The sequence below is a fragment of the Phragmites australis genome, chromosome 3, assembly GCF_958298935.1.
Source record: "Phragmites australis chromosome 3, lpPhrAust1.1, whole genome shotgun sequence".
NCBI classification, from domain to species: Eukaryota; Viridiplantae; Streptophyta; class Magnoliopsida; order Poales; family Poaceae; genus Phragmites; species Phragmites australis.
In genome coordinates, this window is record NC_084923.1 from 24,470,324 (window position 1) to 24,494,950 (window position 24,627).

At 42.9% G+C, this 24,627-nt stretch overlaps 2 protein-coding genes and 1 pseudogene across 6 annotated transcripts; 2 read left to right on the top strand and 1 right to left on the bottom strand.

The window, feature by feature from the left end:
- The first annotated feature begins 1,915 nt into the window (after nucleotides 1-1,915).
- Nucleotides 1,916-7,433, top strand: LOC133912703 (nuclear transport factor 2-like). 5 transcript variants are annotated; one of them, XM_062355564.1, is made up of 10 exons: nucleotides 1,916-2,126; nucleotides 2,885-3,041; nucleotides 3,798-3,860; nucleotides 3,940-4,077; nucleotides 4,161-4,712; nucleotides 4,891-5,086; nucleotides 5,164-5,285; nucleotides 5,354-5,419; nucleotides 6,026-6,089; nucleotides 6,547-7,433. In XM_062355564.1, exons 2-10 carry the CDS (start codon nucleotides 2,940-2,942, stop codon nucleotides 7,110-7,112), a joined length of 1,869 nt encoding a protein of 622 aa, XP_062211548.1. In that variant the 5' UTR covers nucleotides 1,916-2,126; nucleotides 2,885-2,939; the 3' UTR covers nucleotides 7,113-7,433. The 5 variants fall into 5 exon arrangements, with proteins under 5 accessions (XP_062211548.1, XP_062211552.1, XP_062211550.1 ...); XM_062355568.1 differs by lacking the exon at nucleotides 2,885-3,041 and adding an exon at nucleotides 2,697-2,813 and having other exon boundaries at nucleotides 1,917-2,126; nucleotides 3,808-3,860; XM_062355566.1 differs by lacking the exon at nucleotides 2,885-3,041 and having other exon boundaries at nucleotides 1,917-2,126.
- Nucleotides 7,434-14,490: 7,057 nt separating this feature from the next.
- LOC133912704 (ninja-family protein Os03g0419100-like) lies at nucleotides 14,491-18,614 on the top strand. The gene is made up of 2 exons (XM_062355569.1): nucleotides 14,491-15,553; nucleotides 17,984-18,614. The coding sequence occupies exons 1-2, from the start codon at nucleotides 15,055-15,057 to the stop codon at nucleotides 18,412-18,414; spliced, it is 930 nt and encodes a 309-aa protein (XP_062211553.1). The 5' UTR covers nucleotides 14,491-15,054; the 3' UTR covers nucleotides 18,415-18,614.
- Nucleotides 18,615-19,222: 608 nt separating this feature from the next.
- LOC133910607 (nucleolar complex-associated protein 3-like) lies at nucleotides 19,223-23,120 on the bottom strand (annotated as a pseudogene).
- Nucleotides 23,121-24,627: the final 1,507 nt, after the last annotated feature.

Genomic DNA, 24,627 nt, shown 5'->3' on the forward strand with positions numbered 1-24,627 from the left:
GTATTCGAATTTGGATTTGACTTTGGATTAATATAAATTCAAATAATTATATTTGATTTGTGATTTGGACTTGGATCTTGATTCTTGAGGGAGGATTCGAATTCAATTTGGATTTGAGCTGAATAGAAACTAAAAATAGATTTGGAATTGAGAGACATTCAATTTCAAATCTCCATACGAAGAACCATAAAAACCAAAAACCAATACATATGAACCAATTTAATGCAGAGATTATTTTGTAAAAATTTAGTACATCTTGGAATACCTGATCAACTTAATACATTTAATATATATGAATGTATTCATACTAGTATATATATTCATATACATATTTCTTTAATTTAGTTAGCCTAATTAATCATATATTTTTTTAATTTGAAGCGAAAATTTGTAATTAACTAATATTTTAAACTCAAGATGTTACATACAGGGACGTGAAGACCTTTGCCTTTATGGCTCAAGTTTTAAAGTGATCACGACGACAATTGACCGAAAGAGAGACTAGTGGTGAGACCTTGTCTTGGTGGCTCGTTGTGTTTGAGATCTTATCTTTGTGATTTAGTAGCTAAAGAGCCATGACTGGAAGAGACTTAGTGACTGGGAGTATATTCTTTGTGGAGCTCTAATGTGAATTAGGGGTGATATTCATATCATCGATACCGCGGCATAAAAATCCCTTATGCCAAGTTTATCTCTCTACTTTATTTACTTTTTTGTATCTACATACTTGCAATTTACCTTGCTAGAGTAGGTTACAATCCTCTTGAGCGGTAGATTAGACATACTAGATAAATCTAGAGCACATTTAGATAGAAATTAAGATAAATTTATCTTGTAAAGTTTTTAGAGTCAATTTGTTTTAGGTTTCTAAGTATTCTAATTCACCACCTCTTAAGACATCATCATTCCTCACACTCTCGACATTTAATTTCAACTTGTAGCACCTTAACTTGTTGACTTGTAATATCATCTAAGACATATAATTTAATTTAAATATTTACTCTTTATTATGTCTTGAGATGATATACTTGTTGTAAAGATACGTGTTATGTACTTAGGCTAATTGAGCACAAATCAGGACTACATGGATCATATTCGCTTTAATTGATTAGTAGCTGCGATGAAAATCTTATATGTGGGTTAGCACGTGGCACATCAAATGACGGATGTGTGCTAGCTCTCATCTTGTTCGATGACCAACCCATTCAATTAATTCAAATATGATTTGGACGATTCTCATACTTAGCTATCAATAATCCTATAAAACATATGTTAGTCACGATGATCGTGTTGTCATTAAGAATGATAATGGACCGGGTCGGGTCATGGCCCCGTGGGTTTTTGATCCAATGGGGACATGTTCGAGTGTTGAAATTGCCCCGTGGGACTATCAGGTTGGGACCTCAATTCGAGTTAGATTTAAGACCGAAGCTTAATTTGCACCTGTGGGTGTCCCACGGGCTTTGATTCGGACCAATTCTGAGGTGACCACTCCTCCCCTCTCTAGGTCCCCTTGCGTGTAACTGGTGGCTCACACCACCATTAGGTTTCGAGTTCCCTATCTGATCTTAGATCCTCGCTGGGATCAGGTGATTTTGTATCCGATAAAAATTTTAAGACCAAATCAGATTTGATATCCTGGGTTTCAAATCGGTTGTATTCTCACACCATCCAGCTCAGACCGATCTGTTGCCACCTTTAAACCACATTATGATCAGAACAGTGATGAGTTTTTCTAGCCCTCCATAATAATGTTTCCAATAAAATTTCAACGAAATTGCTTTCGCTAGACCCGGCCCAATCTGCTCCCCTGACAAGCGGACCCCACGAATCAGTGAGGCAGCGGTAAACACCGTCGACGCGAAGGCAAGGAGGTCTGTAAAAACAACCAAACAAGTGCTCGTGCTAGCCAGGTAAACCCTCTCCCTCTCCCTCTCCCTCTCCAGTCTTTTAAACCCCTCGCCTACCGTGTTCGCCGCCGCCGCCGCCGCCGCCGCCGCCGCCGCAACCTTGGTTTCCTCCTGCCCCACCGCCGCCGCAGGCCGCGTTGTCTCGCGGCGGCACCGGCGACGCGCGCCCGACCTCCTCGATCGCGTCGCTCAGTCCCCTCGCCCGCCGCGGTTAAGGTATTGCGCCCCTTCGTCTCTCTCTCTCTCTCTCTCTCTCTCTCTCTCTTCCCGTGCGGCAATCCCACCGTTGTGTGGGGTTTCGATCCGTCACGCGATGCCTTGCCGTGGAGGGATGTCTAGAGGGCTTCTGTGGGATTTGATGCCCGTTGCGAATTAGGGTTTTGCCTGTGCTTTTACTGGGCGCCAGTGGAACAATTTCTTTTTGGATTTCTCTGTTCCTGCCCTTGCACATGCGTTATCGTAGGAAATGTTAAACTACTTCTGTGCTAAGGTTTGAAAGCTTTTCCGTTTGAGGGGCCAGTGATTTCCTCTTCTCTTTTGGATGACTAGAATGATCTTATTAAATCTTCGAGTCAGTAATCCCCATAGTTTTGCTCAATGGGACTTCATCCCTTTCGTTGCCGTTTTTGCTAAAATCATGACATTGTCATGCCTTGCTTGATTGCGATGGCTGTGGCCTTAGTGATCGGTTACGCAATATTATTTCTGTGCTTATGGGTGTTAATTCACAACATTAAATGGGCTTCTTTTCGTGGACCCGTGGTTGATCCTACTCTTATTTGGTAGGATAAATTGACCCTGTTGGTATTTATGTTTAATACCTGGACGTTTTAAATCTGTGAGGGCAGCCAAATTGTGCATTGGCAGTTTGATTTGTCTGGTCCGATCTGTAGCAGATACCAGGTAGAATCCACTGTGTATAATACTCATGTTTATTTGTTACCATAATTCATTTTTAGTGTGTCATTTTGAAGGTTACATGTGGTTGGAGCTTGTGTTTACTAGTCTAATGAAGGTTTGGTTACCTTCATGAATAACTTTTGTGGAAGGAGTTTGTATGCAAATTTGTTGTTCTATCGTTCTACGGCACTGATGATTTTGGAGATGTTGGTCATCACTCTGGAGAAAGTGGTGATGTGGAATTACTACCGTTTTTGACTTTTAGCTGCAATTTTACTACTCGTGAAACCAGACCTGCTGTAAGTTTTAGAATATATTGAAAGTTGTTGTTTTTTCTGTTCTTATCGGGGACAGCTTAAGGGCATGTTTGGTTCGCGTCTAAGTTTGTCACGCCTAAGGTTAGCTAAGTTTGGCTTGCCACAAAAAGTGTGGCTAAGAATTTCTTAGCCACAAGTGTGCAAAGTTAGTCAAAAAATTGAGTGTATGACGTGTGAGCCGGGGGGCTAACAAAGTGTGGCTTGCCACAGTTGTGGCACTCAACCAAACAGCTGCTTAGGTTTTTGCCACAGTTGTAGCAGTCAACCAAACAGTTGTGCCTAAAAATTGAGTGTATGATTTCGTTGTTCCTTTTCTTTAAAGCCCTGCCCTTGATTGCCCATTTTTGCAAGCTGCTTTGTGCTTGTGGTTCTTGCGAGGCATTAGATTTATGTCAATGTTACAGTCAGTCGCTGAACTACGATTTTTTCAGTACATAGTTATTAGTGTTGATACTAAGGTGCATGCAGACATTGAGTTTAACAATCCATCATCTTTTTTGCCATGTTTTCTGTCTGTACATTTTGTTTTGCACGGTTGCTTCCAATCATCTATATATTTCTTGAAACTTCTGGATAAATGTTCCTCTGATAGCACTGTATTATAATGCTTCTATCATGATTATATTCATCTAATTATTTATGTTTGAGATAAGGCACTACTAATATGCAGTTCCCTTCAGCAATGGCAGGGCAAGCCGGGAACCCAGAATACCATCCTATAAGTCCCCATGTGGTAATCTGTATTCTCCTGTGAACAGTTTAGCACTTGTAACAATTACAAGTCTTGCTAAATGAGATTTTATTCTATGTAGATAAGTGGTGCATTTGTTCAGCAATATTACCGCATTCTACACGAGCAACCAGACCAAGTGCACAAGTTTTATCAAGATTCAAGTATTCTTGGTCGACCAGAGTCCGATGGAACCATGGTGTCTGTAACCACTCTGGGTGTAAGTTCTAGTATGAGAATTTGTTGATACAATAGCCATACTGCAACTGAGATTAATTGTGGGGCAATCTTTTTTCTATACAGGACATCAACAAAAGAATTATGTCTATGGACTTTAGGAAGTGCTTAACCGAGATAGAGACTGCAGACGCACAGTTATCTCACAAGGATGCGGTGTTCATTGTTGTTACTGGATCTTTGACTTCAGATGAAGGTGTTTGTCGTAGGTTTACCCAGTCATTCTTCCTAGCTCCACAAGAAAGTGGTGGCTATTTTGTTCTCAATGATGTGTTTAGGTTTATATCAGAAAGGCAACCAGCTCAGATAAATCAAGTGGTTACTCAAGAAAATGAAAGCAATCTGAATGTTAGATCTGCGTCCCAAACATGTTCAGCATTAACAGAACCTACTCCAGCTGACAAGAGTCTGATCTCAGACCATGTGAGAGTTGAGAATAATGTCACAGAGAGGCAAGTTATCAACCCCTCTATTAATGGCACTGCCGTTGAAGAAGGTGTTAATGTCGAGCCACCTGTGCAAGTGGCCAAAGAGGATCCCAAAAAGGCCCCAGTTGTTGCTCCTACCCCTCCTATTCCAACTCAAACGGATGTTACTAAGAAATCTTATGCATCCATTGTGAGTTATTTATTATTGTATCTGATTTCTGGCACTCTACTTCCTTTTTTTAGTAACTCAAGTACCTTACTGCTGATGCCTCGTTCTTAGTTTACCATAGGTGTGGTTTGGCTGTATCAGTTATGGACTTCTACTTTGCTTCTTACTATTTACATACCTATTATGGCTTCCTTCGCAGGTGAAGGTGATGAAGGAGGGTCCACTAACTCCACTAGTTGCCAAAACAACTCCATCAGTTGCCAAACATAAGCCAGCGCCTAAACCTGTCACCAAGGCTGTTGAAGGTTCAGAAAAATCTTCTGCAAAACCTACCCAGGCTAATGAAACCACTCCAAGTGATGTGACTGTTGCCGAAAACGACTCTTCACGGAATGGTTTGTTCCGGCTCTGACTCTAGCATATGCGGTCCTTTTCGCACTATTAGCAATACTGAAATTATATTGTCCTGCAGAGCGAGGCTATTCAGTTTTTCTCAAGAATTTGCCTTTCTATTCCAATATTCAAATTGTTGAGGAGGAATTTAAGAAATTTGGTGCTATCAAGTCAGGTGGCGTCCAAGTCCGGCACAATAAGGTTAGAAACTTTTGGTTTTGGTTTTCTCTATGATGTTTTCTTTAACAATTCTTAGTTCATTGGTGCAGATTGATCGTTTCTGCTTTGGCTTTGTTGAATTTGAGTCCCAGCAATCTATGCAAGAAGCAATTAAGGTCAGCCTTTTCTTTATTACTTCTAATCACTAGCTAGTGCCCTTTCTGGACTTTGCTATACTTGAACTGTGAAAAAACTATCAGTGCTGTAATCAACATTTTCGTTTTGATTGTTATTTATTTGAGGTTTGGTTGTTTGAAAATGTGAAAGCCTCTAAAATATATTTATACTGGGATTCATATTTATAATTAACTATGCAAGAAGCAATTAAGGTCAGCATTTTCTTTATTACTTCTAATCACTGGCTATCTTGGTACTAGCTAGTGCCCTTTCTGGACTTTGCTATACTTGAACTGTGAAAAAAACTGTCAGTGCTGTAATCAACATTTTCCTTTTGATTGTGATTTATTTGAGGTTTGAAAATGTAACAGCCTCTAAAATATATTTATACTGGGATTCATATTTATAATTAACTGTAAACCTCACTGAATGTGTGGATGGTGTAGCTGGATACGATTTTCTAATGATGACTGATATTTCAGATAATTGCTTATCTTTTCCTGCCTTCTTAATCAATAACTTTGATTGTGATATATTGATCTTTAGATATGTGATAACGGTTGTGCCACTCTGAATTCATGTTGTGATTCCCTATTGTCATCCAGGCATCTCCGGTTCATATGGGTGAGAGAGATGTCTATGTTGAGGAGAAAAGAACCCCTACACGAGGTAAGCAATCTGTCTGATCTGACGGACTGTAAACTATACAAAATTTTGTGTCAAAATATATCAGTTTGATACTAGTTGTGCTAAATTCTTCCAGTTTGATACTGTGCACCCTCCAGATTACTCAACTTGTAAAAAAAAAAAATTGTTCACGTGTCTTGCAAATTTTTGTAGAGGACATGGCAAGATGCTTTAGGGTGCTATTACCTGCTCACCTATGTGTTCTGTGTTATTAATAATTTAGTTAGTATTGGTTGGTATTATGTACGGGTGAATATTTGAAATAACATTTCTTCCATTATTTCTTGTGCTGGACATGCTTAAACCATTTCGATGTTATTGTTTTATTTAGGCAAATGGGTTCTCAAACTGTTAATCTATTCTGCCTGCTTGTTTCCATCTATTCAAGTGGATTTGTAGTAACCAGATACCTGACATTGAGTGATAACTCTTTCCTCAGTTGTGAATGGTGCTGGCATCCCTCGTGGCGATAATGGTGAAGGTGGCCATTTCCAATCTGGCAGGGGATCATACGGTGGTGACAATTTCAGAGGACGAGAAGGTGGCTATGTGAACAATGTGAACTACAGAGGTGGTGAGAATTTCAACCGCAGGAACGACGGGGAGAACTTCAACCGCAGGAATGATGGGGAGAACTTCTACCGCAGGAAGGACCACGAGAACTTCAACCGCAGGAACGACGGGGAGAACTTCAACCGCAGGAAGGACCATGAAAACTTCAACCGCAGGAACGACGGGGAGAACTTCAACCGCAGGAGCGACAGCGCGAACTTCAACCGCAGGAACGACAGGGAGAACTTCAACCGCAGGAACGACGGCGCGAACTTCAACCGCAGGAATGATGGCGCGAACTTCAACCGCAGGAATGATTTCAGAAACCGGAACGAGTTCTCAGGTCGCGGACAGGGGCCACCACCTGGGAATGGCTATCACCACAACGGGAATGGTTTCCATCCACCTCGTCCCTTCCAGAATGGGAATGGGAAGTTACCGGTTGCTGGCTAGAGGTATCACCAGGTGACTTCCATCAAACTATGAAGCTTAAGTCCACATTCAAGCGAGTGCAAGGATTATTACAGTAGGAGGATTGCTGATTAGACAGTTCAGAGGTACCATTTTATTTTCGTTTGCACCGTATTAGATCGCTACGAGTTGAGTAGTGTCAGGAGTTCATTGGCGGTAGGTGAATTTTGTTGACTAGTTGCCGTTGACTTAGCGACAATTGGTTGGTGGTGGCCCGTAATTGTGTCATCTGCCGATCAGGATTGGTAAATTGCTCACTAATCGTAAGAAGTGGAGTACATACAGAGATTTAAGTTATATTTACTCTGCCGTTGTCATGTATGGTTGGTGGGTTTACTTTAGTGCATGACGCACCCATGCAAACTTGAAATCATGAATTCTGGTTGATTGGCGTGCGTGTTTTTCGGCCAGCATCGTTTCGTATTAGCTGGATGAATGGCTTATTTGACGGCACCAAATGCGTAACACGCAGAAGTTGGTGCCTGGTGTCATCGTGTGCGGGTTAAGCAATGAAAACCGTGTCTTGCTCCAAGCGATGAGAAGATTGCTCGACCCCTAGAAATTTGGCTACAACCCTAACAAGGACTAACAACCAGGACACCCAGTCCTAGCTACCCACTGGAATTCCTTTCCGATGCCGTGCTGGATGATCATTGATGAGCAGCTTGCTTGGCATAGGAGGCGTCATCTTTTCTTTTTTGTGTCTTGTTAATGTGACTGCCATTTTTCCCGGTACATGCTCGTTTTTTTAACAAATATTACCAGTAGTATTTAACTTGGCCATAAAATTGAGTCATGAACTCGCCAATCATGGACATTGTTCAAGATAGGGATAGACGAATCTGCTGGGATTAGCTCCGCACGGCGCCGATCTGGCGGATCATTGGCGAAAGGGACGCTTGACGAAGGCCTTCGCGGTCTACGGTGGCAGCCATTCGTTTGCCTCACCCCCTTGGTCAGCCTGGCCGGCTGTCCCCAGCTCAAGTGGCTCCTGGACATGACCAGCGACGGTGACGCTGCTCATCGCCGGCACTAATCCTGTTGTCAACTTGTGAGTCCGTCGTCGTCGTGGAGGCCTCGCCACCACTCAACCACCGTTCCATAGCCCTACTCCACCGTTCCATAGCCCTACTCCACCGACGCAAGGGCCCCAATAAAATTGGTGCTAAGATTTTGGGCCCCAGCTCGTGCGCTGTGGGCCCGCTCACGGCAAGTTGCACTTGCACCACCACTTGAGTGTGAGCACTGACGTGACGTGAGGGGACGTGCATTTCCTTGGCTGTTGCTTGCCTTCACGGGGAATCGCGGTATGGTGCGTATGCAATTCGGCACGAGTCGAGCCTGGCTTCTCTCTTGCATGGCTTGGCTCGTTCCGTATTCACCCTAGATTTCGAAAGCTGTAGAAACTCAAAAGCAAAAGAAGCATAAACATCGTGGAAAGTACATTGGACACGGCCGGAATGATTGCATATGTCACGGTAAACATGTGTCGATCATTCTACACGTGCACTACGGCAAGGACATGCACAACAAAGATGCTTCGCTAGGCTTGCGTACCCACACCGAACAAAGTTTATTAAGAAGATAGAAAGATGGGGAGAAAGAATACGCCGATGAATTCCTCGCGCGCTCCGAGGTATGCCGCTACATTTTAGCTTTGTAGCAAGTTTGCAGCCTCATCGTCTCCTCTAACACACTTATAGGCCCATGGGCAAGGGGAACCAAGACTGCGGGATACGATGGCAACAAACTCAACGACAATGACGCGGCAAGCTCTAACGAGGGATGTGTCTTCGTAGCAAACACACCTATGGAAAGCTCGGTCTGTAGTTGAAACATCAATGATCCTAGCATAGAGTTAAGTATATTTTGATGATTAATATTAATGTAGTCAATGAGACTAACACGATTTGCTAGTGTATAAAGGTTTCGTTTCGTTTATGCTATGTGATATACTCAGTATCAAACCTTAAATGATTAAATGAAATTCAAACAGAATCTTCATGAAGATATAATGGCCTATTATTTAGACTAATGATCATGGTGTTGAGAATATCACTTGCGTATATAAGTTTTTTTTTGTCGTACCGTAGTACAAAGAGGTAGTGTTTGGATTTAATAGCTTCATCTGGTATTTTTAGATAGTTGTCTAGTAGTTATGCACACTAGACTTACAAGTAGTTATGCACACTAGACTTATAAAGAGGGATTTAGGTTTGGACATCATCATCCTTACAGCAGTTATTTGATTGGGAGCTTCGTTGTAGCAGGAAGGGAGAGCACAAGCTAGCTCGGAAGTCATGGCTGATGCATGAATCGACCCACCACGATGGCGACGATCTAGATATGTCCGGTTTGGTCATTGTGGTTCCACGGAGAGGGAAATGAGCGAGTGGCTAGGCAACCGACGTGGTAGAGAGGGAGATGAGCTGGGCATAGCGTAGGGTAACTATGGCAGTGCATGCAGGGGCGAAGATATAAACCCTGAATTTTAACATTTTAGAAAATAGTAAAATTCGCTCTAAATTAAATTTTTTTCTAATAATTAAACCAGTATAAAATCGAGAAAATATATATTTGATATATATATACTCGTATGTGTATATCCAAATATATTACTCTCCCATCTAGATGTTCATGACAGTTCAATTGCGAAAGAAACTGCTTCTAAGGAATCTCACCCGATGTTCGTTTGATGGATGCCGGGCACTTGCTAACGAACGGAAACCAAACTGAACCGCTTCTTTTTTGTAAGACCTTCTTTATATCTATATCTACTTAATCGAGACTAAGTATTCCAAAGAGCACTAAATTAATTTCTAAATAAAACGTTACATTGAATTGAACATATGCATTTCTGTTTAATGGATTTTATAATTCTTTGTGTGGCGATTCGAATTGGAGTGTCTCTCAAATTCGAATCCGTTTAAGTTACTTCGGTAACTTTCTTTTCCAAATCAATCTGTGAAAATCGATCTTCCAATCCAACTCAAATCTATAATTCAATTATTACATTGAATTATCCCGATTTAATTTTGTACTACTTGAATTGAGTCCCTCTCCAATTAGAATCTCAATTTTGTTTCAATTCACCGACATTCAATCGACTTCAAGTATTCTTGTTGAATCAATCTCAAATTCAAATACTCTTAATTGGATTAATGCCAAATCCAAATTCAGATCCAAATTCGAATACTCCTATTTGAATTCAATCCCAAATATCGCAAATTCCGACTCATTCCAGGTCTTTCTCGTTTTCATATTCGAATGCGGTTCAAATCATTCGAGTTATAATCTATTCTTCTTGTTCAATCACTTCGCAACTCAATTCAGTCGGTTCGAATCTTGGTTCAAGTTTGAATCTCGTATCTCAAAACCTCATTCTAAATCAATTTGAATCCAAACCATTCATTTGATTTATTCATTCCAAGATCAATTCGTAATTCAAATCATTCAATTGAATTGCCAATCCAATTCAATTCAAGTCATTTCGATTTCTAATTCAAACTCATTTGAATTATGCCAATTCGATTCAATTTAGCCTATTCAAATTGAATTATTACAAACTCAAATACAACAATTGATTTATTACACAAATCTCTCTCTCTCTCATATCTTTTCTCCTCTATGCTCTCTCTCTCTCATCTCTCTAACCTCTCTCTCTGCTCTCTCTCTATGATCACCGACTAAGAGCAGCAGCCCATGCCCTGCTCTCCTACCTTCTCCCCGTGCCCATGCTGGCCTCTGATCTTTTCATTTCTCCTCTCAAGCTTCACCAGCAAGCTTCCCCGCACAGGCACAAGCATACATACACTGAGCAGCAACACCAGCACCAGCACCCTCCTCAGCTCTCCTCTCTTCCTCATTGCTCCTCTTTGAGCATGCACCACACACACACACACACACAAGTGCACACACATGCATACAAGCACAATGGCTCCACCGCGCCGTCGACTCATGGAAACATCGCCTGCGCTGTCGTTGAGCCACCGTCGCCGTGCGTGCTACTGCCGAGGCGCCACCACCATGCGTGTCAACATCGCCGCATCCACACGTCCTCCCGCCATAGCACCGAGCTGCCCTGCACTGTCATGCTCACTGCCGTTGTCGCTCAATACCTCGATGAGCCTCCCTCTTCCCATCTCCCAGCACCCCTTCCTCCCTCCTCCCTTTGCTCGGCTGCCGCCCAGCGCAGCCGCCGTGCCCGTCGAACCCCTGGTCGCCCCGCACCGTGTCGTCGCCGCCTGCAGCTGGCCCGCTCGCGTCGCGTATGGCCACCATTCAGTCATGGCCGAGCCGCCATCCACGCAACGCTCTTCGCCTCCCGTGCACGCCAGCCACCTCGCGCCACCAGTCGGACCGTAGCTTCACCGCGCCACGCCGTCTCTTGCTGCGCCGCGCCAGCCCGCAGCCGCGCGCTCCGCGCCTCCCTCAACTGCGCGTCTACGCCTACCGATCGGCCGCACACCACGCGCGAGCTGCTGCGTGGGCTACCGCGCAGCGCCGCAGCACGCGCTGCCGGCCTGAATCCGAGCCGTCATCCCCTCTCCGTTTCCACATCCCCATCCTGGCGCCATCTCTCCCTCCGGCGACATCCCCCCTCGCGCCGGCTACTCCTTCTTCCTCCGCCCCCCTTTTTCTGCGTCGCTGCATCCTCCGACGCCGCCGTCTCCCTTTCCGGCTTTCTCCCTTCTCTCTCTGACGTTGTCGTCTCCCTCCCGGTGCGCCGCTCCTCCCTCCAACTCCTCCCTCCCGCGAGCCTTCTCTCCCTCCGCCTCTCTCTCTATTACTGTGAGGCCACCCGGGGAAAATATCCCCCTCCCTTATTGATGAGGACATCACTCATTTAGATACACGCGCTATAAGTGATCCTCCGGTGATTTATCTATTACAAGGACCGATTACACGGGCTCGTGCACGTCGTTTAACTCATGAGGTGAATTCGTTACTCGCTGTCCATACTACTAATTATAAGGATGGGATGCTACTCAATTTTTGTGAACTTTTTATGCTTAGAAATATGGGAGAAGCACCTATGGAACAACCAAGTTGGACGGGGCTCAAGCCAACTTCAAGTCGGAGTCAGAACTCGGTTCGGATTTAGTAGACAGCACTAAAACGATCATAACTTCTTCATATGGAGTCCAAATAAGGTGTTCTTTGATGTGTTGGAAAGATAAGGACGATAGATTTGTTTTGGTACTGGTCCCAGCTCCAGATTCATGGTGGATTATTTTGTGTCATCAAAATAATGTGCTGTGTCACAATTTTGGACCATATCGGGCCTTGTAAATGTGTTCGGGTCAAGCCCAAGTTGTGGACGTCCCCTGGTCGCCCAAAACCCTAGCACGCCCCTCTTCATATATCTAGCAGCCGTCGTCATAGACTTTTTGGGTTTTGCTTAGATTAATTTGTCATTGAACAATTTCGCTGTCGTTCGGTTTGTGAAACTCCAACTCGTGAGCTTAATCATATTTGCAATTTCAGATTATGTTCTTCCATGTTCTTGCTTGTGTTCTCGATTCACTTGCAGAAATTAGCCTTCTTGGCGAGGTCAATTGTGCTGCCCGCGGTTGATAACCAACATAGCAGTGGTATAGCGATTGCAAGGGTTACGTTCTGTTCTAATCGGAAGCCTTGGATCGTCAATGTCGAGTCTCCACCAATCGACTTTCCATTACCTAACGGAAGATCGGGCCTAATCCTCTCATCACTTATCCTCTCCTCCTCTCTCCGCCAGGTGGGCCCACAGGCCGGTCCATTGGATACGGTCCACGGTGGACCGCACACCCGACGCCACTCCGGGCCACAGACCATGAACCGAGTTCACTAGCTCCGATCGACGGTGCACCATACTCAGAGCTTCCCTCCGGTCGACAGCCCATAGACCAAGTCCGCACCACAGTGCTCTTTTTCTATTTTTTAGATTATTTTTCTGATAAATCTTTTGACGTCCATAACTCCTCCGTTTTAACTCCGATTGTGGCGATTCTTTCGCCGATATTCCTCTAAAATCATAATCTTCATCCCTGCCAAGTCTTGTAAATTTTGGAGTTCGTTTATTTTCTTATCCGGTAATTATTTCGTGTCGCGACGTTTAATCTAGATTTAGATTTTGTCTTTTAATAAATAAAGTGAGTTAGATAATTCCATAAATATGATTTGGATATAATCATGTATAAATTGCTTATGTTAATTAATCTAGCTTAAGAGTAGGTTTAATCATCATATTAATTAAAGAATGGTTTTTAGAATAAACTAAAGATTGCTTTTATTTTAATTGGAGTGGATCGTTATTTCATGCGTTAAGCTATAGGATTAATCTTAGTATACTTAATGATAAATTAACCAGTGTAGCGGTTAAATAAATAAATACATGTTAATGGAATATGATAGAATAATTTAACATTGATAATTAATTAATTAGATACAAAGAATAGATTAACCTAATTAATTAATTACATGTATGCTTTTATAATAGCAATAAATTATAACTTAATTAGTGTGTAAATTAAATAACACTAGGTAATTAAGATTAATTACTAAATAACCATATTTAGTGCTATAGATTAGAATATTTAATCCAACACTTAAGCACATATAATCGCCTAAGTTATACTTACGTATACATGTTTCAAGTTTTGGTTGTGCTAAAAATACTAATGCGACTATTGATCAAACTATAAAATTGGTTGATATACAAATTCCTAATCATAATAGTTACACACCATTATAAGATCAACAAGCAAGAATTATAACTACAACATTTAAAAGGGACCTAGGTAAAACGCTTCAAATTTGATATACTTGTTAGCTAATTAGTAGACAATAGTTGACTTTCTTTTGTATCACAAACCATATCTTGCAATACTTATGTTGGTGTTCAGGGGGACAGACTGTAGCATTGAGATGGTGAGTAGTGATGCTATGTGGAAGAGATGTCAGGGTGAGGGGGGTAACCAGGCGGGTGAACAATATATCATAAAAGAGATGGAGATGAAAATGTCAAAGACAAATAAAAATACCACCGCTTGATGTATTGCTTAGCCAACCTATTTTAGATGATACGAACATGGCTCGCCATCTCCACCATGGAACTTGTGCTAAGCTGAGCCAAGCTGCTCCAGGTACCCGGCTCTGATTCTATCGGCTTTTACTGTCTCACCACGTTTTCAATAAAAGAAATTTTATTAACTCTTATTATTACATTAAAATAAATAAAAAACTAAAAGTACATTTTTAATTTCTACTAACTAATGCAAGCCGCCCAGCACGTGTGGGCGCTGGCCATTTCCGACACGCGGTCGCCTCCACGCGCTCGTTGCCCATCAAACACGGCTCCCTATTATCTACACCCCACTTGGCGCTAGTGACGTACTGTAAGCAAACACATAATCTCCCGTTAAACCTCAAGCGAAAATAAATCTTTTTGATCAATCAGTGGGGGAGGAACAAAAGCGACCAGCTAGAGATTAGACAGATACGTCCTTCGTGTCCCCCCTCTCCCTCTCCCTCACCTCTCACCAATCACCCCGCCAACTGATCCATAGATCTGATTTGCTTCTTCTCTACCTTCTTATCTTCTCCTCCTCTCCTTTTCCAATCTACTATCACAATATCTTCGCCCGATTCTGCTGGGCGAAGCGCGTCCACCTATCCTTCCTCGTTGCTCTGCTGTTCCTTGGTTCTTTCGCCGTGGATTCCTTGTTGATTCTTGGAAGATGCGAGTATGCGACCCCGTGGGGGTTGGTTTTAGCAACCAATCGTGGTTGAGTTCATCTCGCTCTTCTCCCATTTGTTTGACTGCGGTTTCCGGCATGAATTCTTGATTGCGCCGGAGCTTCTTGCTCGGAGCATGCGACAAGATTAGCCTCCGTGAAGAATTCGCGGGAGAAGCGCGGTTCTTGGTGGTGCTGTGGCGGCAATGGCGTCCAGGGACTTCTTGGGCGTGTTCGGCGGCCGTGGAGGGGAGGCGGCGCAGCCGGAGGACGCGGCCGGCGGCGGCGAGTCGGACGACATTGAGCTGAACCTGGGCCTGTCCCTGGGCGGCCGGTTCGGCACGGAGACCAAGCGGCTAAGGCTGGTGCGCTCCTCGTCCATCGCCACCGTCTACTCGGTGCCCTCCCTGGACGGGGACGGCAACGGCCCGTCCCCCGCGGCGCCGCCGCCACTGATGCGCACGAGCTCGCTGCCCACGGAGCCCGAGGAGGAGCGGTGGCGCCGCCGCGAGATGCAGAGCCGGCGGCGCCTCGAGGCCCGCCGGAAGCGCATCGAGCGGCGGAGCTCCATTGGCTCCTCTCCCTCGGGGCCGGCAAAGCGCGGCAGAGAGGACGCTGGCGACGCGCCTGCCGTGGTTAACGGGTTGCAGCTGAGGAGGTTGATTGGGCCTCAGGGGAGCAGCTCTGCCAACACAACAGAGCAAGGTATAGAAGCATGCATCATGTCACTGTATCTCCTGTATCTCCTAATTGTTGATGCCTCTAATTTGCTATCTTTGTTCGATTTCTTATGTTCATTACTATCATGGTTTGTTGTCTCTAGTTGTTATTGATGTGATGCAAGCTTGCTTAAAAATTCCAACTTGCTATATTACTATTGCGTCTGTCAGTGTTGGTTATGTAGACCAGATTCGGGCAGTAGACGGGTTGGGTTCAAAATTGCAGTGTTCCAAACAGCCAAACAGTGTGGCTAGAATCACCAATCGGTGCCTAGTCCAACACGTGTGTGGTCCGAGTCCCGCCAACTGCACATTTGGCGGGTTTTGTGTGGATTTCCGAGATTTAATCCTTAAGGATAACCAACTATGCCCTTGAAAATAATATCTTTTTTTTTGCATGGCTTGAAAATAAGATTTGGCTTCGATTATAATTGTGCAATATGCCGACATGTGATCCAAACTTTACAATCGGCTGCCTATATTTGGCACGCCATAATGCGACAGAACCAGAGATAGCAAGGTAGCTAGTGTCATCACTTCAAACAATGCATCCAACAAGCTCTAGTCGTATTTTGGGAAGCCAAATTTTGAGCACTCCATTCTGAAGTCCAACCATGGCCAAAAGATGTAGACGATATCTTTTATGACCTGTTCTCGTCCTGTCCTACCATTATGGAAACGACTGCATTATTAGTATGAATTCAATATCATGCATGCAAGTTTAATGAGAAATTAAATTGAACCTAATTGGGAAAATTCCGAACATGGACTTATCTAGTCCTGCTCCAAACCAAAAACTCTATTGGATGCACATGGAGTGATATTACCCCTTATCTTTCATGCTAATCTGGCTCTGGCGGCCAATTCTCCCTCGTTTGCATAGCAGCTACAACCAACCAGCCTCCAAACTCTCATCCGTGACCTTTTGTTCACTTCCCCTATCCACAGTTGCGTCCAAACTTGTGTTCTACTTTTCGCTGCTTTCCACTATTCAGTGTTCACCAGTCTCTCCTTAACTTTACTATGCCTTCAACAGCCACACATTACACATTGCATCTTTGGAGAACGAGCATGTCTAACAGTTTTATGCCACACTGAGTTTCGCGAATCTTGGCTCAACATACCTGATCAGTTTCAAGCTTGGTGCACACTGCAAATTAGGTGTTAAGGAATATAATTTTTGGAGGAATTAACAACTGTTTTCGCTACATGAAGTGAACTAACTGGGAAACCGGACTTGCATTTCTTTTCTCCAACAGATGAACAAAAGAAAATAATACATCAAAAAAAGAGAATTATTTGTATACGTGATGACTTTGGTATTTGGGATGTGGTTATGGACAAAACTATATATAACACCATGCTTTTTAAAGCGGTAAGACGAGGTGTGGCGACTCACCCCCTTCACAACACCTAGGCGATTATGAAGCGATGCCACCCAACCCATAAACAGCAAAACAGCAGCCGCGATGGGGAATAAAAAGGAAAAGAAAAAGAAAAAAGGGGAGAAGGGAGCTGTCTGGCCCAACCCACTAACTAGCCCATACCCCTTTCCTCCCCTGATGCTCTCTCTCTCTCATCACAGCACAGCATTGCCGCTCGCTGCACGTCTCTCTCCGCTAGCCAGCCACTCCATCTTCTAAGTGCTCCCATGCTTCACTGCCTCACCCCTTGCCAGATCGACGGTTGCTGCCTCCCCCTGCCAGATCGACGGTTGCTGGCCTTTGGCGCTGGAACCGGCGGGGATAAGAGAGGCGGCGGATGCTTGGCCTTGCTGGCCGGTTCCCCTCCCACTCTTTCTTCTTCCTCTCTTCCTCATTCTTCATTGCTTTTGGTAAGATGTAGGAGACGCCTTGCCATCCCAGAGCGCCTTGTCGCCTAGGCGACGTCTTAAAAACCATGGACAACACACCCATTTTGAAACTCAACCCAAGTTCATAGCACGGTTGGTTATATGTTTGTGTTATACTGCAAGCAAAGTCATGTAATACATCATAATAGTACCCAAGGTTAGTTGAGCACACACTACTTGGCCTGTCTGACAACCATGCCCTGACTCCCTCGTCACTGGAAAATCAATTGCCATTTCTCCCCACCTTGCAACTGGTTCCACGGAATTTAGTTACTAGTTGGTTATCTTTGAGCTTTGTCGCTTCAATTTTAATTAATATGGACTTGATTCAGCAATCTATTTTTGGATGGTTCATCTGATGTTTGTCATGTAAGACTGTGTGCTTAACTTTGGTTTGATAGGCACTTTTTTCTGAATAACGGGAAGCTAATACGCATATACAATCACTTGATTCAGCAATCTGTTATTGTTACTTAACCAAATAATCTTCCATTGTCATCGTGATGATTGTGGTGTCAAGATATCAATCTAGTCAAGAATAAAATGTTCCCATTGTCTTCCCAGGTCCTGGTGGAAGTGCATTTTGCCAGTCCACAGATGCGAGGAGTCCATCAACCTCAGATAATACCAATCAAAATAACATGCTTCCTCCTCCGACCACAGCAACGGGGAAGCCACCAAACGGCACCACGACTGAGCAGCCTCGACTGCGGACGCTTGGGTCCCTGACAACGAGAACGAGCAGCACCAGCGACTTCAAGAAGATCATGATGGAGGACATGCCAATGGTCTCATCCAAGGTGGAAGGGCCTAACGGCAGAAGGATTGACGGCTTCCTGTACAGGTACAAGAAATGCGAGGATGTGAGGATAGTCTGCGTATGCCATGGTAGCTTCCTCACCCCTGCAGAGTTTGTGAAGCACGCTGGTGGCGGTGATGTCTCGAACCCGCTTAGGCATATTGTCGTCAACCCCTCGCCGTCGGTGTACTTGTAATGGTGAACTAGACCTAGAGAGGTCTTTCTTGGTGTTGTTACCTATTGTGTTGTAACCTGTAGGCTCCCTGTTCCCTTGAGTTCAACGCAATAGCGGTTTACGTATATTCAGAGAATGACAGGAAATTCATATCATATGCAAATGTTGATACGCTTGTCTACAATTAGGCGAGGATTTAATTGCTGGACTGCAAGATGCGAGTCATGTCTGCTCCCTGGGATGACTTGAGTGTCTTCGTTGCTATTTTCTTGTGAACAACTTCATACTCGTTCAGAAAACCACCAGGAACTAGTCTTAACATCAATTTGTCCGAATTTACATTGATTCTCATCAACTTATTGGTTTCCTTTAAATTTAGAAAACCCGGTTTCTTGTAAACTGGTCGTGTTCAGAAAATAAGACTACATACCAGTTCCTTGAATCATGACCTTTGATTGGCACATTTATGTTAATTAGTAATAAAAACAAAAATGTACCAAAATTTCATTCTTTTCTACTTGCGCGTGCATAATAGTTTATTTTTTATTTTTAATCAATTTGAAGATGCCATTGCTCATTTTTACCTGAAAAAGGAACCGAAATATAGGGAGCTCGTGGCTGCTGTATCAAAGACTGTACAGGCAAATAATTATATACTTCTGCAAAATCATGAATGAAGTGAAATTTGTCACTTTTGAATCGTTCACAGGAACCTAAATGGGTTATGGGAACCAAGACCTATGGTAGCTACATAATAATATGCCAAAATTGTGAACATTACACCCCTCTGACAAACGGTGTGCAAAAAGATCCCCATAACACAACACGCCTAATCCTTTCCTACTTTTTTCCTACCAGTCTTTGATTTCATGTTTTTCCTTTTCTGCTTCTTGTATTCCTTGTACAAGTTTATGGATGACAATGTGTGGTACAACTCAGCCCTCAATCTCTCATTCTCCGAGATGCCCCTCAGTACAGCAAAATGGTTCTGCAATTTCTCTTTGAGCTCATCTTTATCCACTAAGCAATCTGCCTTCTGAAGCACATCTGGGCTTAGAGCAACCGACTCCATACCATGCCGCTTCTTTTTGCAATTCAGTGACAATGCTTTGATGGCTGGTCTCGATAATTCCCTTTCAATTGACAAGTCTCTATATGCTTCAAGGGGGTTCACATTCAAAATTGGAACAGGGTTCTGGTGGGATTCAAATTTGCCATACTCAAGATATTTGAAGCCATTGAGGAAACAGAGATATTGTAATGCTTCTCTAGGAGGCTGAACTCACAAAGGACTGAAGAAAGTGCACCACTTAGATATGGATCATTAGCCTCTGGGTTGTATTTCTGAATAAAAGAAGAGTAACATGATCAGACAAATACAAAGTATTGATTGCCTATTATGGAAAAGGAAAAGAGAAGACAAATACCGCAACTAAGCAAGACAGGGAACCGCCACCAAAATCATTTTCCGACATGTTACGGCACTTGCTGTTCTTTTGGAGAAGATGCTTCAGTGTGACTAACGCTGAGATATTTGTCAAACATGTACATCATTATGTCATAATACAAAAGAGAAGATTATGCTCGATAACATACAGGTCTAATACTAATAATCAAGGCAGAAGAACTCGGTGCCTACCAGCAGCAAACTATCAGACAAGTGCTTATATGAGGATGGCTTACTAAATAATTATAAGTGATCCACAAATACTCAAGACATGAACGCATGAATCATTGCATCCTAGTACTATCAATCAACTCTGACATGATAGAAAGTTTGGCAGGTGTCAGCTAAAAAAAATAGGACAACAAAAGCCAGAACTCAGAATAAACCTGCTATTGTTTCTGTGGAGCCAAATGAGAGAGCAAATGTGGCTAAACGTTTGATGAAAGCAGCAGCTCTTAGCATATCCTGCTGTTTACCTTCCCAAAGAAGCGTCTTCAGAGCATCAGCCAATACCTCACCGCGATCCCTGGATGCAACAGAAAAAAGGTTATGTATTTTCATGAATCATGGTACAGGGCAGTTTAATTAAGCTACTTCAAGGAAAATGGCCCCCATAATTACCCAAAATATATTAAACATCGCACACTAAAATGTAACAGATTATCTAGGCAGGGAGGAATGAAGTAAAGAGGACAACTATAAGCCATGAAAATATTTAATGGACAGCACTGCCTCTACATTATTGAAAATTCAAAAATAGTAATATATGGACATGAAACTAATTCTTCTAGTTTACAAAAAAAAGGAAGAGAAGATAAAAGCATCTGATGTACACGACAAAATGCATTGTCAGTATGTCCATATGATATGACTGTATTTAATAGTGAGAAACAATAAGAAGCTATGCATCTCAACAGAAAAACAATGATGATGATTAATGATAAAATTTTGCTATCTAGCAAGAGTATCTTTGTTTGAAAAGAACAATGCAGTGATGCAACAAGTTATCTCGGATTGTTCAGACAAATGGTAACTAAAGACCCAAAAAAAAGCGGGTTGTTCCTCCTAATGACCATCACCAAGAGCAATAGAGTAAAAACCTGTCAGGCCGATACTCCAGTATGAGATTATAAAGCTGCACAAAGAAATCCTGCAGGTCTACATTCAATGCCTCAAGGTTGCTTCTCCAGACTTTAAAGGCAGCTATGCAGCATTGCAGACATTCTGAGACAGACAGTGTGTTACCATGGGGAATTTCATCTTGACAGTCGCTATACCCAGAAAGCTTTTTGAGGCAACCGATAAGTTCACCCGTGAAATCTAAGTCAATTAAATGTGAGAATATTCCTAAGCCCTCAAAGCATGGAGCGAGTAGTGGGTGTGAGCCACCGGGGGAGATATTATTGGCTTTGGACCTGTAATTGTTGACAATATAATGACTATCAACCAGAGGTGGCCAAATGGCCGGCCCGGCACGGGCCCATTGAGGCACGGCTTATTAGGCATGGCCCGTTTAGCTAAACCGGGCCGTGCCGTGCTAACGCACATGCCGCGACTCCAGCCTAGGTACAGCCCACTTAAGATCTGACCGTGCCGTGCTGGCCCGTGACATGGTAGGCCCGATAACCTTTTTTGGCCTATCAACCAGTGGAAAATTGAAAAATATCATACAAACTTACTTTCACCCGGAATCAAACACACGACCTTCTACTTAGGAATCAAACACACTACCATTGCACCACATATCCTATATGGGATTAGATCTAAACAAATTATATAAGATATTAAAAAATAGAAACAGTTAAACGAGCCGTGCTGTGCCAACCTGTCGTGCCGGCCTGGCCCATTAGCCGCCATGCCGTGCCGTGCCTAGGCCAGGTTGAAATGGCCGTGCCTCGTGCCGGCCCATTTGGCCCGGCCCACTTGGCCACCTTTAGTGGTAACTTCATTCCAAAATTAAGTGAAATATCACACTATCAAATAAACACAGATCAAGTCTAAGCAAAAGTCAGAACATATAATGACAAAAAAATGGATTATCTGTTCTGAACTATGATACAGCTAAAGAATCCACTTTCAATACAGACCTTGAATTCGAAGTGCTCATGCTATACATCAAAATGCGGAAGTAAGTCTCAAACAGAGCAGAAAGTGTTTCTTTTTTCTCTCCTTGGGATCAAGAGTGAAGGAAACCGCTCTAAGATCTGCATGAACCTGAAAAAATATAACGGAAAGTCTTATGCAAATTCACACAACTGTCTTATAAAAGTAATGTCATATCTGATGTTACCTCTTCAATAGCTTTTGAGATTAGTTCCTGTCTTGTTTTCTTCTTATCACTAACTGGTAATTTCTTTGGAACCTCCTGATTTTGCCAACGTTTATTCTTCTTTGGTTTTGCCTTTTCCTCTTCGGTTTCATCTTTTCCAATATCTTCATCAAGTCTCAAAAGACAGAAAAACCTAACCAAAAAAAGTGGTCCCGGCACAATGTCAGCAACCATATGATGATTCACACTCAGTTTCTTTCACAAAAAAACTGCATGTAAAAAAGTACTAAATGAACATTAACCATCTGTGACAAGAAATATGATAATTATCACACACAATGCTATCAGGATGGAGCTGGCAATCATTGAGCTTCACATGATCTGCAATCAACCTTGCTGCTTCAATAGTTGCCTCACCACGATGTTTTCCTTTGTTTAAAAATAGAGATCTTATTGTTTCACAACAAATTTTCCTACAAGGAATTGTGAAACAGATGCAAGTTAGTTCTATGTGGACTACTTCAGTGATCCAAAGACAAGAAAACTACCCCTATGTAAAAAATTCAGCTCATTTTTACAAGAAATACTCCTTGTTTTACTAATTATTAAGAGTATGCTGTTAAAGGAGTACAAAAAGAAACACCACAACAAGTATTATTGACTATTATATATTAGTGCAGCGCAAATAAATGACATTTTCCCTATCCTTTTCAGTTTAAGGAAAAAGAAGGAAACTGCAACACAATTTGGACCACCGTAAGATCAACCAAGTTATCAATACAAGATACAAAAAGGAAAGAATAGTTTGAAACAATTTCCAGCCAAGGACTTGACATAAAGTAAATAGAGATAAAGAAGTATTTACCTTACTACATCGTCTGAAGAGCTTAAATTTTTTACAACACTAGCCAATAAGCTTTCACGGAAGCTAAAATGTGGAGCAGTGTTTAATAAAGCGCACATGCAATGAACAGCCACAGGATAAAAGTGGGGTTGCTTCTCCAAAGATATCAGTTAGAACTATGGCAACTATCCTGAGAACTGAAATTGAAGGTGAAGGAACAGATGCAAATTAATACTTCAAAATCAAAACAAATGACAGGATCATCTAAACATAGTCCACGAAGGAATTGAAGGGATGAAGTTTGGCTAGCCACTTTTATTGGGTTTGATCAATCTTTTGCCGAATAACTAGTTAGATGGAATGCTAAGGCTAAAAATATTATATTTGAGGGAATTAGTGAAGAGGTTTTTTCTAAGTAAGAAGCAAGGAATTTGCTCATGTTATTTGGACTGCTCTTTGTGAAATTTATGAGGGTTCTAGAAAAATCCAGGAGGAAAGATATCATGTGCTTATAAATGCTCTTAATCAATTTAAGATATTTCTCAATGAGTTATGCAATGATATGTATTCTCACATAAACACGTTTGTTGAGAAAATTAATTCACTCGAGCTTACTCAATTGTCTCAAGGAGACATCATTCGTAGGATTTTGATGGTGCTTTCCAAGCCATAATACAATATTGTTATCTCTTTTCTTCATGAAAGGGACATCAATGACATTATCATCACCGATGCCATTGAGAAGATTTGTGCTCATGAGATGTTCTTGTTTGGAGACCAAGGTAACCAATCTTCATCCAAGAAGAACCTTGCTCTCAAAGCAAAGATGTTTGACAAGAAGAAGATGATAAAGCCTCCATCATCAAGTGAGAGTGATGAAGATGATGATGACGATGACTCCTACACCAAACATGCCCTTCTCATGAGAAGAACCACAAAGATGATATCCAAGTTGAGCAAGAACAAATTTATCTCAAAGGGATTTGACAAGTCCGGTGACGGAGACAAGAAGAAGCGCTACAATTAGGGTGACTATGGCCACGTGTCATATGATTGCCCTCATATCGACAAGAGAAATAAGAATAAGAGCAAGAAGATTGATACAAGTGAGGGTGAGGACAAGTTGTAATACCGAATAATTGAGAGAAAAAAAAAGAGATTTGACCAAATAGTTGACTTTTTGATCCGTTGCTCATATCGACGATCGGAGACCGTGGTTGCGTTCATCTCGTCGAGACGAACACATTGTGCTATTCATATGTCCGTTCTGAGCACTTTGTGACCCGTAGCAAGTTCAATAAATTTAGATCGTTGATTGTTCTTTTTTTTTAAAAAAAGAGGATAAATACCGGATGGATCGGCCCTCAACCCGATCCATCCAGCACGTTTCTCTCTCTCTCTCTCTCTCTCTCTCTCTCTCTCTCTCTCTCCCCGTCGCTATGCGCGTCGCCCGTGTGCCACCGCCGCGCCGCTGCTCTTCAACTGCGACGCCGCCCACGTGCGCGCCGCCGCGCCGCCCGCGTGCACGCCGCCGCGCCGCCCGCGTGCACGCCGCCGCGCCGCCCGCGTGCCTTGCCGCCGTGCGTGCTGCCGCGCCGCCGTGCGCTTGCTCGCCGACGCGCCGCTGCTCTTCAGTCGTGCCGCCGCCCGCGTGCGCGCTACCGTCGCCACCAT